The sequence below is a fragment of the Anopheles bellator genome, chromosome 1 (genome assembly GCF_943735745.2).
Source record: "Anopheles bellator chromosome 1, idAnoBellAS_SP24_06.2, whole genome shotgun sequence".
In the NCBI taxonomy this organism is placed as follows: domain Eukaryota; kingdom Metazoa; phylum Arthropoda; class Insecta; order Diptera; family Culicidae; genus Anopheles; species Anopheles bellator.
The window spans coordinates 58,984,561-58,998,573 of record NC_071285.1 but is presented as its reverse complement, the minus strand read 5'-3'; the positions used below and the strand labels follow the sequence as shown (position 1 = coordinate 58,998,573).

Genomic DNA, 14,013 nt, shown 5'->3' with positions numbered 1-14,013 from the left:
CGGGTAAGGTGTGTACAAGCGTCTATTTCTGGCTGATATTATCGATCCACGAAAAACACAATCGAATTGGGTTCGGCTTCTACAAAATTATGAACAACATATTCGGCGAAAAGGATGATTTTTCAGTGGCCCACGGGGAAGTAATCAGCAATGTCCACCTTGCATGTGGCAATGTTGGCCGATCTTCTTGCTTTCCCGCTTTTACAGGCGTATTCCTTTGACAGCTGGGTAGCGGCGGTACAAAGTTTCTCTTTGCCGGCGTGCTGTTTTGCCCTAAAATTAACATTTTCGATCTCGTGCCGAAATTAAGATGCTCAGCAGGTTAGTGACTCGATACGGTTTTTCGAGCTGTACCGGAATCGGTTAACGAAATGTGTTCTTCTCTCGGACAGGCCCGGATCACCGGGGCAGCGAAGTCCCATCGTCTCGGGTACGCTGACGCTAAATTTGAACAAAAAACGGTCCAAGGAATGGCTGTGCTGGGGCACCATGAACGTACTGTTGCTCTCGGTGCTGCTGTTCGACATTTCCAACAAGTGTCCGTACTCGTTTTCGCGTTGGTACTACATCGAGTACGCGGCAGCCGCTATACTGGCCTGCAGCATGACCTATTACTACGCGCAGTATTTCTTCTACCTTTTTGGTACGGAACCCATAAAGGGCACCGAGCAGCAGCGTCAAATGCTGCAGGTAGCTTCGGACGACAATTCCTTTATCACGACGCCACCGCAAAAGAAAAAACCCACCAGCGCGGAAGCTTCGCCCGTGACCGTTTCCACGTCACTGTTGTACTCACTGAACAAATCGGCGGATCATGCGGTGACTCCGCCACCGGGCTGGGTAAACAACCGTCGCACCAGTTCACCACCCCGGCAGCAGCAGTCACCACAGGATCGGAACTGTTCGTTCGAGACCCAAACGCAAAATGTTACCGCCGGATCGGGCATGTTTTCAACCACCTTGCGAAAGCTGGCCATTCCGAGTGACACCATCGTCGATGAGCAACAGTTGGACAGTTTTTTAACGTATGTTCCCCGTGCTGTACGATCCGGTGATCGTTTATTAATTTTGTTCCGATTTTTTAGTAAGGAGGGCTCACTGGACAAAATGAGTAATTCGTATAAAGAACATATGAACATCTCCGATGCGTTGATGAATTCTTTTTACGGCCGGTCGCAGATGTACGACATGGCCACTTTGCTGAAAAACTCCGTGTACCAGCTTTCGTCGTCGGTCACACCGAGCAAACAGCTGGCCAAGGAGCATGAAACGGGCGCGTACAACGCCTTCATGGACGGCAGCCCGGAAGGGTTGAAGAAAGTGTCGACCACGCAGCTGTCCAACTACGTCGGTAACCTGCGGATGTGGATATCGCTCACGATTCTACAGCGCATCGAAGAAGAGGTTAACCTTGCGGACCAAGCGTTCAAGAGTCGCGGCTTTGCCGACATTCAGATCGGAGCCATCGGGTTGGAGCGATTGAAGAAGACGGCCGAGAATCAGCAGCTCGTTTCCCTGTACATACCCCGGTTGCCTTTGTTGATTCCGTTCCTGGAAATGAGCACCAATCAGGAGTACCTGGTGCAGCGTATAAAAGATCTTTCGAAGGGTAGCTGCATAGCGGACTATCGCTGGAACTCGGGTGCCAGCTACAAGGGTCTTTCCTGGGACGAACACCTTCCGACTGATTCCGCAGTAAGTGATGGAACTGTCGAACGTGCGACCGTGATGATAATGATCGGAACGCTCGTTTCTTTCTCAGATCATCTTCCATCTGTTTTGCACGTACTTGGACAGTCAATTGCGTCCACTACCGCAGCCCGGTGGCCGTCCCTTCTACAACCGGTACGTAGTGGTGGGCGACAAGAAATCCTCCAAAGAAACGTTGGCCGAGGTGAGCGGGAAAAACAAGGCGAAATGCGCCATCCTCTGTACCAATCCGATGAAACCGAAGCTGAATTTTGTTTCGGATGATAAAATCCATAGCTGCGCTTACGTGAGTTACCATCCCCGTTAATGCTGTTGGTCACATGGTTACTGATTTTGCTGTTGCGCCCCGTTTTAGGATCGAAATAATCTGTTCTACGTCATCATTCAATTTTTAATCTACATGAAAACACACCACGAAAGCTCGCTGGAAGGTATCAATCTGGGACGGAGTGGAATCAATATACTCTGCTGTATCGAAGACTGACTCTGAACGAAGGGGCTACGACCCGTGAAAACGTTCACAATGGGTAATAAACTTTGTAAAGTCGTGTATTAGCTATTTGTAAAATAATATGTTACCTTCCGTGCGATTGCCATGCGAAGAAGAAGCGCGAACGACTTAACGAATACGGTCACATTTCGTTTATGTCTTTATTAAATGTTCAATATAGTTTTTGGAAGTTACATGACACAATTACGGTATAAAATCGCCGCTTCGTAGTTACGTTTTGTAGAGTACTTCTTAAATTATCGCTCACACTGCTACTTACGATGTTCTAACGAAAAGGAAAACTAAATTTTAGATGGAAGTTTTCGAGAATCGTATTCTGGGGTCAGGAAATGATAACAATGAGGCCTGTTCAGGAACACGCTGTGTTCCACCATTCAGACCACAATTCAATGGACAGTGTAACGTAGAATATGCCGCTTCAACCTTTCCACTGCTTACAAGGGTGTTTATGCTAATAAAGAATATGTTAAGGACTAGATAAACCTTACTCTGCACAAGCAAAACAGCGAAAGAACGGTTTAAATCAATTAGGCATGTAAACAAAACATTAACGACATTTAACGATAGCGGATTGCGAAATTTGTGCGCAAGGGCTTTGTAGATTTTGATTGATCTTCTCCGTAGGATTTGCACTTCAATTACGATAAAGGCGCCATTTCAAGCAACAAACTATGGCTCACTGGATGATGGTGTGTACGAACTGATAGAAACGGTTTATGTACGCGTTGCGGGCTTTGCCCGCTCTTATGCTGCTTCTCTAATATACGGTTCTCGGTTCCACTACCTTTAATGAGTTTTATCGTAGGTGTTCTTGTGCCCATAGCCGGACACGTAGCCGGATTTGTCGACCATGTCCTTTCGGCCGGCGATACCCTTCCCTTTGCCAGTCTCGTCAAACCGTTGCTTGTGGGAACCGGTGTACTTGGAAGTGTCCGTAAGGCGGGCCACCGTGTCGGCTGCCTTTCCCAGCTAGAATGGAAAGTCAGAATCGTGTCAGAACTAGCTCCGGAGTGCGATCGGGGATTGTTCATACCGTTGCATTGTGCACCCCCGGAGCACCACAGTTTGCCATTTTGCTCTTGATTTCCTCCAGTTCCACCTTTTTGGTCTTGGCCAGATCCTCCAGAAACTTGTTGTAGTCATCGATGGTGAGCTTCATCGATTTCAGCTTCTTGAAGTGGATGCCGGTATCGGTGGTCGTTATCTTTTTGTCGATAACCTGCGGCAGCGAGAGAGAGAGAGAGAGCGAGAGAGAAATTAACACCCGTTCGTTCTGCACGGGTGCGAGTGCCGGACACTTGCCTTGGCTTGTTTCATCCACTTATCACTCTGCGAAAGCGTCAAATGCTTCCCGTCCGACTTGGTGTCTCCGAATTTCGAGAATGCTTTAAACTGCTCCTTAAACGCGGCACAGGATACGGGCTTGGGCGCTGTGCCATTGGCAGCGGTACTCGGTTCGGGTGTTTTTGGGGTGGCTGGTTCCTCCTTCTGCTCTAGGGCCAGTTCCGCTACCTCGACGCTTACATTGTCCACCACATCGGTTCCATTCGGTTGGCTTTCGTCCGCCATAATGTGTGATCTGCAAGAAAAAAAGGGCAAGTTCCAAAATATTTAGAGTCAATTGTGCAGAGTAAGCATTTCCTCTCTCGTTTTATGCCGGACACTTTTGCGCGAAACCAACCGATGGACCGCAACATGTGTGTACATCTTATCGCTGCCCTTTTCGACTCTTAAATTTGGGACCGCCGCGTGCCTTTATGGTGAGTCCGCTTTGCATCGCGGATTGACGCCAACTGGCTGATATTTTCCAGCACGCTGTTGTGATCATTAGCACCCCCGGGAGAACTCAGACGACGCAGAGACGGGTTTAAATAAACAACACTTGCCTATACGTCGTCTCTCTTTTAAAACACGTTTTAAAGCACGCTTTTTGCGAGGGGCTTATGAGTTCCTAATATTAAATTTAGTTTCCAATCAAGTGCCACCACGTATCGCAAAACGGCATTAAATCAACCGGAAATTTGGCAATCAACCACATCACGTCATGTAGGGCGCTTCGGTGGTGCGAAACATGTCGTTCAGCACCTTAATCGGATCGCAAGTCTCGATGGTGGCCAAAATCATATTTATGAAGCAATGGGTAAACATGGACACGCACGCCACCGTCTAGTGCGCCCAGCGGGGAGAGGCCACACAGCATGAGGGTAGCTGAAAATTGTGGAAACCGATACCAATTGCTGGCGATCAATTAGCGGCGCTGCATTCTGATAGTACTGCGGTTGAGGTGATGTTTAGGTTTGTTCAACATCCACTCAGATACTGGACATTTCGCAACGCCAACCGGGGAGAAGCTCATGTCGAGCGACTAATCGGGTCTGTTTGAAGTACAGTTTAGCGCAAACGATAGAGGGTCAGCGGTATCGCGTTTCGGAGGGCACAGCGACGCTTATCGAAGTGGCGCAATTGCCATCACGGGCACAATATCTTTCCAGCTCATTGACGGTCGGCCGGTCGGGGCCCTCCCTCCCGGTGATGATGCATTGTGATTTTACCGATGGCCGCCGCGTCGCGGTTCCGAACAACGCGAACGTGACATTGTGAGTTTTCAGGCCTAATCTTTACTTTGATGCATCTTGGGCCATGGCTTTTAGCGTTAGATGTGGCTTCAAAAGTTAACGGGTTTCTCAGGGTAATCTGCCCGCTAATGGCCCTTGTATGTTAAAAATGTGAATAAAACCCACGCTGGGAGCGCTCAAGCGCGGCCCAACATCTCCGATATGCGCTGGTGCCGGTGAAGATGCGAAAAATTAAATATGTACACAGCAGCACCCGGCAACGCCTGGTGCGTGGTCCATGATGGATGCGCCCGACGACGACAACGGCGACGAGATGCTGATGTTTACTGCTTCATTACATCATTCGTCCGGCCCTGGGTGCTACACGAATCTCCCTCCGTCTCCGTGGACCAGCTGATGGGGGGATGTATTCCATTCTCCAAACCCCACGGTACGCTGCGGCGGTCCGAGGGGAGGCCACTAGCGCGGAGCACGTTTTAGGCAGCCACCAAAACAAACAGAATAAATTTAGACATTACTTCAGCGCGCGAGGGGACCCTGCTATGAACTTGGCCGCTTAACTAGTGTCCGCGTCGGGGATGGAAATTTGTTAGATAAAAAATGCTACTGCATTCATCCGAATGCTTGCGTGAGACACGTGGCTGAGAATGTTTAAGAAATTTCAAGTTTTGCGTGCACCACACCACGTTATGATGTCATTCACACAAATATCGGACCCGGCCATCGGACACATTTTTTGCTAGAATGAAAAATTGGGAAACAAAAACCTCTGCTATTGGCACTGTTGTGCCGCGGCCGGCGAGGTTCAACGAGGGGTTAATAAGATAAGTTTGCTGTCTTCTGTTTTATGATGGCGCGGCATAGATAACAATTGCTGCAGGTCAAGTGAGTCAAAGCGTGGCACGTTCCTGGGTGCAATTTTGAACTGTTTTTAAGATATCGAACGATAGCGGCTCTTGATTAAATTCCAATTTCGTGTCACCATTCTTGGAATATGAACCAATCGCGGTCAGCGAGGAACAAAGCAAATTTATTGATCAAAATAATGGAACCAGGGTGCATCTGTGGGGTTCGCTAGACTTTTACTTTGTGATTGATTTAAACGGGGGGCTTAAACAGCTTTAACGCGAGTCTGCATTATCATCAGATCCGGGTTCGGTCCGTAAGGGGCTCCCGTTGGCCGCTCGACACATTTAAAAAACGAACCAAAGTCACGCATCAGGCCGCGCCTGTGCCATTTTTCGTTGCAAAGGAAGCGAAGGATTATCCTGTCGCTGGGACTAAAAATATCTTCTGACTCATGGCCTCCTAGAGCAGTGAGTCATCCGGCGGAACAAATCCTTGCCAAATGTACGTCCTCGTGTGAGGCAATTTCCTCTGTGTTTGTGTCCGGTTCGGCAGCATTGAGAGGAAGAGTTGTTTGCCGTTAGTTCTTGGCGCGCACTTTCGATAAGCAAGTCCGTTGTGTGGGGCTGAGACACACCTCCTTGGCGCTGGTGCGCATGAGGGATCCTGGCAGCCTTGAGCAGGCTAAACGTAAACAAAGGATTGTCCGGGCAAATGGACATGCAAAAGGAAGGAGAAAAAGAACTGAGAATACTGGGCGTGCGAATGGGGTGACATTTGCCTCAAAGGCCACACGCGCGCGGACTATTCCATTTCATTGCGCCATTAGCCACTAGCGGTTACTATTTCCCTCCCCGGGTTGGGGGCCATAAAATGGAACAAATGCAAACGAAAGGACGCCGTCTGGTGTGGCGCTAATCTTTTCCGTTACACCGGTCCGGCGCTAGATTAGAGCGCCATTTGAAGAGGGGGGAACGTAGAACGGGTCAGTGTGCCACTTCCGCTGTCGTGCACGAAATCGCCACAAAGCTGCGGTGTGGCCACGCGACACATGGATGGATTTTTTGAGGCGGCACAAACCTCTGACCAAGCATTCCGCTGCATGCGAAGCAGGACGGAGTTTTGCGCCTCACACGGCGGAAGTGCGACAATGCGCATGAACCAGTATTGATCCGCGGTCCGGTCTCGGTACGGATTCACCAATAGCATCACACGTTCATCACCATCATCATCATCATCATCGTAATGGGAGCAGAATCTCGGCATCGAATCTACTGGTGGGAGATGAATCTCGTATTTTTCCATTTTCCGTGGAAATCTCACTGATGTTCGCTTTTTTGGATCACTGCCAACAAAATTTCACTATTCGTGGCCAGTTTATGGGGTTTGTTCTGTCTTGATTTGATTTCCTGTTGCACACGGTCAGCCAGCAACCGAAAACGGACGTTCGCACTTTTTTCAATTACCTTCAATCGGTACGCGCAGCACGGCACAAACGATGGCGAAATTTGTTCAAAGCACTCCCGTATTTTACGAAATTAAATTTTGAATATTTGGAAACCCCTCTCTGGGCTAGTTGGTACAGTAATACGCGCGAACTGTTGAATTGTGGCCAAACGAACTGCGCGCTTTGTTGGTCGAGTGAAGAATGATTTTGCGCGAGATGATGTGAGAAGGTGACTGCAGAACTGGTGAGAGTGAGAAGTGATTGGTGAGACTAACTTTCTCACTCAATCCGTCCGGTTTTGATTTTTGTTTGCTTTAAGTAAAGAAACACAATTACATTTTACTCAAAATCCATTTTTTGACCTAATTGACGGAATTCATTACACTACGATTCCATCGGCGTTCGCGGTTGGTAAACTTTATTTCTCTCTGTTTCAACTTTGCATCATAATCTAGTACATTTCCACTGAACACAACACCAGCGCGGACCGCCGTGATTGTTGGTACGGGTTTACACCTTAGCTTTGCTGTCCCCTTGCTTCCCGCTTTCTACCGTTTCCTGTTTGACTTCCTTCTCCTTGTTCCAACTGGACAGACCTTCGGGCAGCGTAGTGTCCTCCTCGAATGAGCCAGTTCCCTCCACAAACTCCTCGTACGTCGATTTCTCCGGGAATGGGCGCTTACCGAGCAGCTCAATCATATCGTCGCGACTGAGAATCTCGTTCTTCAGTAACCGCTCGGCCACCTTCTCCACATCCGGGCGATGTTTCGTAAGCAGCTCTTTCGTTCGCACGTACGCTCGGCCGATCAGCGATCGGACCTCCTCGTCGATGATTTGTGCCGTCTGCTCCGAGTACGGTTTGCTAAACATCGGGTCGCCCGGCTGGGAGGTGTCAAAGCTCACGTTGCCAACCTTTTTGTTCATACCGAAGCGCGTGATCTGTGCATACGCACTGTCCGTGATCTTTTTCAGGTCATCCTGCGCACCGGTCGTGATGCGGTCGAAGAAAATCTCCTCCGAAACGCGTCCGCCCAGGGTCATGCACATTCGATCGTACAGCTGCTCCGTCGATAGCAGATACTGGTCTTTCGGGAGGTACTGCGCGTAACCCAACCCTTTGCCACGCGGGATGATCGACACCTTCAGCAGTGGATCGGAGTGCTCCAGGAACCAACCGCACACGGCGTGGCCGGCCTCGTGGTACGCCACGGTGCGTTTCTCTTCCGGCGACAGTACGTTCGTCTTTTTCTCCATGCCCGCGATCACGCGCTCGATCGCTTGCTCGAAGTGTTTCAAGACGATCGAATCGTGCAGATCGCGAGCCGCAATGAGTGCGGCCTCGTTGCACACGTTCGCAATGTCGGCTCCGGTGAAACCCGGTGTCAGTGCCGCCATTTTTCGAGCCAAATCCATCTTGTCGAGATCGGTTCTGAGCGGCCCCAAATGCACCTTGAAAATGCTGGCACGACCCTTAATGTCCGGTGCGGGCACAAAGATCTGTCGATCGAAACGTCCCGGCCGGAGCAACGCTTTGTCTAGAATGTCCACTCGGTTCGTGGCGGCCAGTACGACGACGTTGGTGGTCGTATTGAAGCCATCCATCTCGACCAGCAGCTGGTTGAGTGTGTTCTCTTGCTCCGAATGTCCTCCGAAGCTTTTGCCTCCACGCTTCCGGCCGACCGCATCGATTTCGTCGATAAACAGAATACAGGGAGCATTTTTCCGAGCCATAGCAAACATGTCGCGCACACGAGACGGACCAACACCTACGAACATTTCCAAAAACTCCGATCCAGACACGGTGATGAACGGAACGTTCGCTTCACCAGCCGTTGCTTTGGCAAGCAGCGTTTTACCCGTTCCCGGAGGGCCGGTCAGCATTGCGCCTTTGGGAATTTTTGCACCCAAATCAATGTACTGCTGGGGATTTTTCAGAAAGTTCACAAATTCCATAATTTCGATCTTGGCCTCTTCGCAGCCCGCAACATCTCTGAAATGAGAGCCGAAATTATTGATCCATGATCGATGACGGGGCGTAAAAGAATTTACCTGAAACCAACATTAATTTCGTTAGCGTTAATCAACTTGGCCGTAGACTGCATCACTCCGCCGAACAATCCGCCGCCTCGGCGCCCTCCACGGCCACCCATCATTTCCGATGATCGGCGCATCATGTACACAAGAAAGCCGATGATTAACAGCGTCGGGAGCAGCCCCGTCAAACTGGATGCCTCGAGCTCACTCCGATAGACCACAGGAACGAAGTTTACCGGCTCGATATTCATATCCGTTTGAGCATTTTCCAAATTGCGCTCGAACGAGTCCACGCTACCGATGTTGAACCATAGTACTCCCTTCGGGAAAGGGAAAACAGTAAAAGTGCCTGTCCAAATGGTCAAAGGTGCGCAAGTCTTACCGAGGAATCCGAGGCATTTCCCGGAGTTAGCTTAACGCGAACCCATTTTTTGTTGACGACCTCCAGCTTATCAACGATGCCGCGAGCGAGGTAACTTGAAAAGGAATGATACATTATTAGTTGCGGTGGTCACATCGAAACCCAAACGATCACGCACTTGTTGATGAATTCTTTCCATGTCACTTCCTTGTAGCCCATTTCGAAATAAGCGATCGCCGATATTAGTGCCACTCCAGCTAATGCCCCAAAGATCAACATCTTCTCCTTATCGCCATCCTCACCGCCATCGATCGGTCGCCCCGATCCACCGGAACCGCCGGAACTACCCTTACCACGGGCCGGTTGCGGCGAAAACATTCCCAGGTTCCAGTCGTTTTTCTGTGTCGACTCTCCAGGCGCTTGAGGTGTACCGGGGGGGCTCGACGGTTTCTCGGTGAGTGGTTTGTCATCCTTGGCCGCCGCCGCGGATTCAGACTTAGTGGCCCGCTTTCCTCCGCCCGATCCCGGTGGTTTGTAATACTTTTCGAACCCTTTGGGTGGTTTCTCGCAGAACAACTGAATCCGGTGGATGAATTCGTTCCACGTGCGGTTGCTCCGTGTTTGCAGGTAACTTAAGCTACGAATAATCTGTAAAGACTCAGCCGTTAGAACCAGAATAGGCAGGTTTGAGCGCGCATTGGTTACCGCCAACTTACCTGTTCACAGTCCGTCCCGTTCACCGTCCGGTGTGGCCGGTTCAATCCGACCAGAACGGATTCGAGTTTCTTGGCCGTCGTCAGCAAACGATAAGCCATGGTGTGGAATCGGGTTGTCTGCTCTATTGCAACTATTGCACACAATCTTCACATCGGGATTATTACACAATCTTCACAATCCTGCGATCTTCGAGTTTTGATGAAATCCCGTCCTCTTGTTTCGTGTGATGATGATGAAAATTATCCTTCACAAATTGCGTGACATTTGTGTCATAACACGCCGTTTGACAGCCGGCACTGGCGGTAGGGCTACTGTGGCGCACAAGGACAGGTGTGAAACAAACGAAAGCGTAAAAAGGGTTCAAATTGTGCAATGGGCGCTACGATCTTCAGGATTTTTTACACGGCATTTGAAATATCTCTCTCCATTACTCGGTGCTGTCTAATGACTTGCGCTTTATCCATCTCGCAAATTTGAGTACAAATTGCTGTACCGGCAACACGGCCGCCGCTTTGTTATCATTCGGTCATATGTTACGAATCAGTCTCAAAAGGGAATACGCATGGTAGATGAGCGAAGGAAATTATTCAAGCCGCGCAGTGTGATGGGGGTGCGGTACGAAAACCTATAATCTGTAATCTAAAGACTCAACACTATAATTACGTCTGTTTGTGAGCCTGAATCAGTCAAAAAAGTGTCCTTAAGGTTTTATTAACGCGCAACAGGCACCTGCGTCTTGACCTCACGCACTGCAGAAGAAAAAAACTCGGCCGAACACCTGAACCGGAAGCCATCCCCTCTCGTGGGCGATCAGCAGCATGGTGATATCAGCCGATCATGAGCGCAACGGAATCGCAGATTTCTTCACGCAAGTTGACCCTGAAGTGCGCAAAGTTACGCTCGCCATTGGGAACATCATCTCGAAAAACTCAATTAAAGAGATTACGTTGGAAAGTAAGTGAAGTAAGGCGGGCAGGACGAAGAAGATCTGTGGACGGCAGCTAAATGCAACCGCCCGGCTAGCATATCTCGCATATCTCGCTTATCTTTCAATTGTTTAATGAACAGTAATCAAAAAGATACAACCATTCGGGGCCATGCATGATTTACGATGGCCGGATTTTACGAAGCAATTGGAAGGATTTGGCCGAAAATCCCCCGTTTTTCGATAACACAAACCTTGCATGCAGTGTGCACCGTTTATCTAATTCACGGTATTTTTTTCGTAGAATCGTTAAACGTGATGATGGAACATTGCCGTGATGCCGGATCGCTGCTGGCCAAGAATATCGTGAAACCAGAGTACCTTTACAAGTACCTTCAAACCTACAACATACATTTACCGCCGGACAGTACAAAAGCGATTCTGATCGAGCATTGTTTGCAGCTCTGGAGACGAAAGTATGGTTCCAGTGGGGATACATCGAACATGCCGTCGTCGTCGGATCTCCCGGGTCCGTCGTCACAATCGTACGTTTTTCATTCACCGTCGGCTGACTCGAGTTCTTCCAGCACGGCTACGACCCTGCAGAGTCACATCGACGATTACAACGCCCTGGCCGCTTCTACCAATGGAGTTTTCTTCAACGAAAACACTAACGGGCCCGGCGAATCGGGATCGGACCCACCCGGTCTCGAACAGTATCCGGTGAATTTGCTAGCTCTCGACTACACGGTATGGTTCTTTCTCAAGTGGAACCGCAATTCGTTGGATGAAAGTGCCTTCTGGTTGGATGCCAACTGCACGGTATCGCTGGAGATTAGCGAAACGCAGCAGGGCACCGAGCAGGTGTGCGGGCCGCAGGACATAATCAATCTAATTTTAAGCCTTAAATTCCAATATAGTTTTCTACTTGTCCCGAACATCATGTTTGACGGGTGCCAAGGGCGCATCGTTGAGTCGGGCGTAGTAGCGCTGTCCTGTGGCGTGGTGTACAACAACCAGCCCGGACCGGACAATCGGTATGTGTGTCTGGGCGAGTTTGAAACTCTCATTGGATTGCGGCGGGACCCCAATGAAAACAACAACTGGAAGATACGAATGCTAAAGCTCTACATTAGGTACAAACCGGTGGACAACCTACCGGCGTTAGGGAATAGTAAAATGCTCAGCAGCTGTCTTATGATTCCGCTAACGATGGATACAGTCTAGGTCCGGTGTCGTGCTAAATTCGGAAGCTCAGCTCAACACAGCGCCGTATCTCATAGTGAAACCGTTAGCGATCGTTGCCATTAAGCCGGTTCATCATAGTTGGCTAAGTGCCATATCGAGATGTATTTTTTGTGAAAGGGTGCAAAATGCTGTATTATAGTGAATCGATAGGGAACCCCTTTTCTATCAATAAAAACACCTTTGCGTAAATTGGTCAACCGGGTTGATCCCGTGGGTGTGCTGAAACATACGAGCGTTCGTGTGAACGTTACTGTGCCGAGCGTTACGATCCGTTACGTGGCCCAGGCACGCGCATTGTTTTGACGTTTTTGCTCAGAACACAATGGAAGCAACTGCTGACGACTTGTTGTCCTTCAAGGAGTTTCCGCTAATAGAAGAAACTAGCGGAAGTAGCGCACAAATTAATATCAACTCGCCACAACGCACAACGGCTAGCTCTGCCATCGAAACGCACGATGACACGGCCACCCAAGGTAGGTTGCCACACGAAAAACAATTCGAAACCCACGTCCTTCAACAATGGTTCTATCTCCTACTGTTGCCGTGGACCAGCAGACAGCTCTTCGAAGCCTGCATCAATTCTAAGCTTCGAGTACTATCAGCAATTTTTCGATGTTGACACCATGACCGTTGTGGATCGTATTGCCACCGCGATGGTCCCGAAGCGCGCTCCGGCTAACTATTTGAAGCTAAACATAGCCTCGAACCCCGATATGTATGGGCCGATTTGGATCGTCCTGACACTGGTGAGTAACTGGAAAACTCGTGTTTCGTGTGTCAATTCTGTATCTTACACTTCCCTTCTTATATGCAAGATTTTCACGATCGCCATTTCCGGCAACATGGCAAGCTACTTGCAACACACGGGGAACCATCACTGGCGTTACAGCTACCACCTTGTCTCGTATTCCGCCACGGCCATCATTTTGTATACCGTACTCGTACCCACTGCTCTGTGGGCAATTTTGAAGTGGAGTGCAAAGCCCGTTGATCTGGACATCGAAGAAGATGCACCCCGATCGCCAAGTCTACTTTCGCTCATTTGCGTGTACGGATACTCGCTGGCGATCTACATTCCTGTTTCCGTATTTTGGACCGTACAAGTAAGACAATAGTCCTATTTCGCAGTGTTACGTACTGCTCACGCAAATAACACTACGGATTTCCCGCAGGTTTCACTGATCCAATGGTTGCTGGTCATCACTGGAGCTTTCCTTTCGAGTTTCGCCCTGCTCACGGTGCTGATACCGGCCATTAAGAAGTCCAGGTATTCGCTGTTTATTGTGCTAGCTATCGAGTTGGCACACTTTGCCCTCGCGGCCGGTTTTATGCTGTACTTCTTCCACGCACCGGAAACCGAAGCACCAGTTGAAAAATCGTCCCTGACGAAGACTACCGTCTCCATCGCCAGTGTAGTTGTCAATACTACCATGCAAAGTAAGAAAATGTAAATCTGCATACGTTATCAATAATAAACACGTATCTAACCCATTGCAAACCCCCCGTGCAATTTTTAATGAGTATTAATGATAATTTCTCCATACTACATGGTCGATATTTTGAATGTTCAAACATTTTGTTGACCAATTAGTTTTAAAGCAATTTCCACCAGTGTAATGACAAAATGTTAACCGGCAC

General features: G+C 49.2%; 5 protein-coding genes across 7 annotated transcripts; 3 read left to right on the top strand and 2 right to left on the bottom strand.

Moving 5' to 3' along the window:
* The first annotated feature begins 222 nt into the window (after positions 1-222).
* Positions 223-2,678, top strand: LOC131206470 (transmembrane protein 209). Its single transcript, XM_058199031.1, has 5 exons — positions 223-321; positions 393-1,025; positions 1,086-1,695; positions 1,763-1,996; positions 2,066-2,678. The coding sequence occupies exons 1-5, from the start codon at positions 311-313 to the stop codon at positions 2,192-2,194; spliced, it is 1,617 nt and encodes a 538-aa protein (XP_058055014.1). The 5' UTR covers positions 223-310; the 3' UTR covers positions 2,195-2,678.
* On the bottom strand, positions 2,347-7,272 carry LOC131206472 (tubulin polymerization-promoting protein homolog). Of its 2 annotated transcripts, none has more exons than XM_058199033.1 (4): positions 7,110-7,272; positions 3,524-3,800; positions 3,255-3,440; positions 2,347-3,190 (listed from the first exon to the last, which is right to left on the bottom strand). In XM_058199033.1, exons 2-4 carry the CDS (start codon positions 3,788-3,790, stop codon positions 3,008-3,010), a joined length of 636 nt encoding a protein of 211 aa, XP_058055016.1. In that variant the 5' UTR covers positions 3,791-3,800; positions 7,110-7,272; the 3' UTR covers positions 2,347-3,007. The 2 variants fall into 2 exon arrangements, with proteins under 2 accessions (XP_058055016.1, XP_058055015.1); XM_058199032.1 differs by lacking the exon at positions 7,110-7,272 and adding an exon at positions 3,903-3,997.
* Positions 7,273-7,478: 206 nt separating this feature from the next.
* On the bottom strand, positions 7,479-10,408 carry LOC131213706 (AFG3-like protein 2). The gene is made up of 5 exons (XM_058207856.1): positions 10,202-10,408; positions 9,664-10,133; positions 9,507-9,600; positions 9,140-9,444; positions 7,479-9,080 (listed from the first exon to the last, which is right to left on the bottom strand). The coding sequence occupies exons 1-5, from the start codon at positions 10,298-10,300 to the stop codon at positions 7,601-7,603; spliced, it is 2,448 nt and encodes an 815-aa protein (XP_058063839.1). The 5' UTR covers positions 10,301-10,408; the 3' UTR covers positions 7,479-7,600.
* Positions 10,409-10,767: 359 nt separating this feature from the next.
* On the top strand, positions 10,768-12,527 carry LOC131216395 (uncharacterized). Its single transcript, XM_058210876.1, has 2 exons — positions 10,768-11,156; positions 11,432-12,527. The coding sequence occupies exons 1-2, from the start codon at positions 11,021-11,023 to the stop codon at positions 12,352-12,354; spliced, it is 1,059 nt and encodes a 352-aa protein (XP_058066859.1). The 5' UTR covers positions 10,768-11,020; the 3' UTR covers positions 12,355-12,527.
* Positions 12,528-12,697: 170 nt separating this feature from the next.
* On the top strand, positions 12,698-13,864 carry LOC131216372 (protein YIPF1). Of its 2 annotated transcripts, none has more exons than XM_058210847.1 (4): positions 12,698-12,848; positions 12,931-13,121; positions 13,191-13,478; positions 13,548-13,864. In XM_058210847.1, exons 1-4 carry the CDS (start codon positions 12,698-12,700, stop codon positions 13,824-13,826), a joined length of 909 nt encoding a protein of 302 aa, XP_058066830.1. In that variant the 3' UTR covers positions 13,827-13,864. The 2 variants fall into 2 exon arrangements, with proteins under 2 accessions (XP_058066830.1, XP_058066829.1); XM_058210846.1 differs by having other exon boundaries at positions 12,928-13,121.
* Positions 13,865-14,013: the final 149 nt, after the last annotated feature.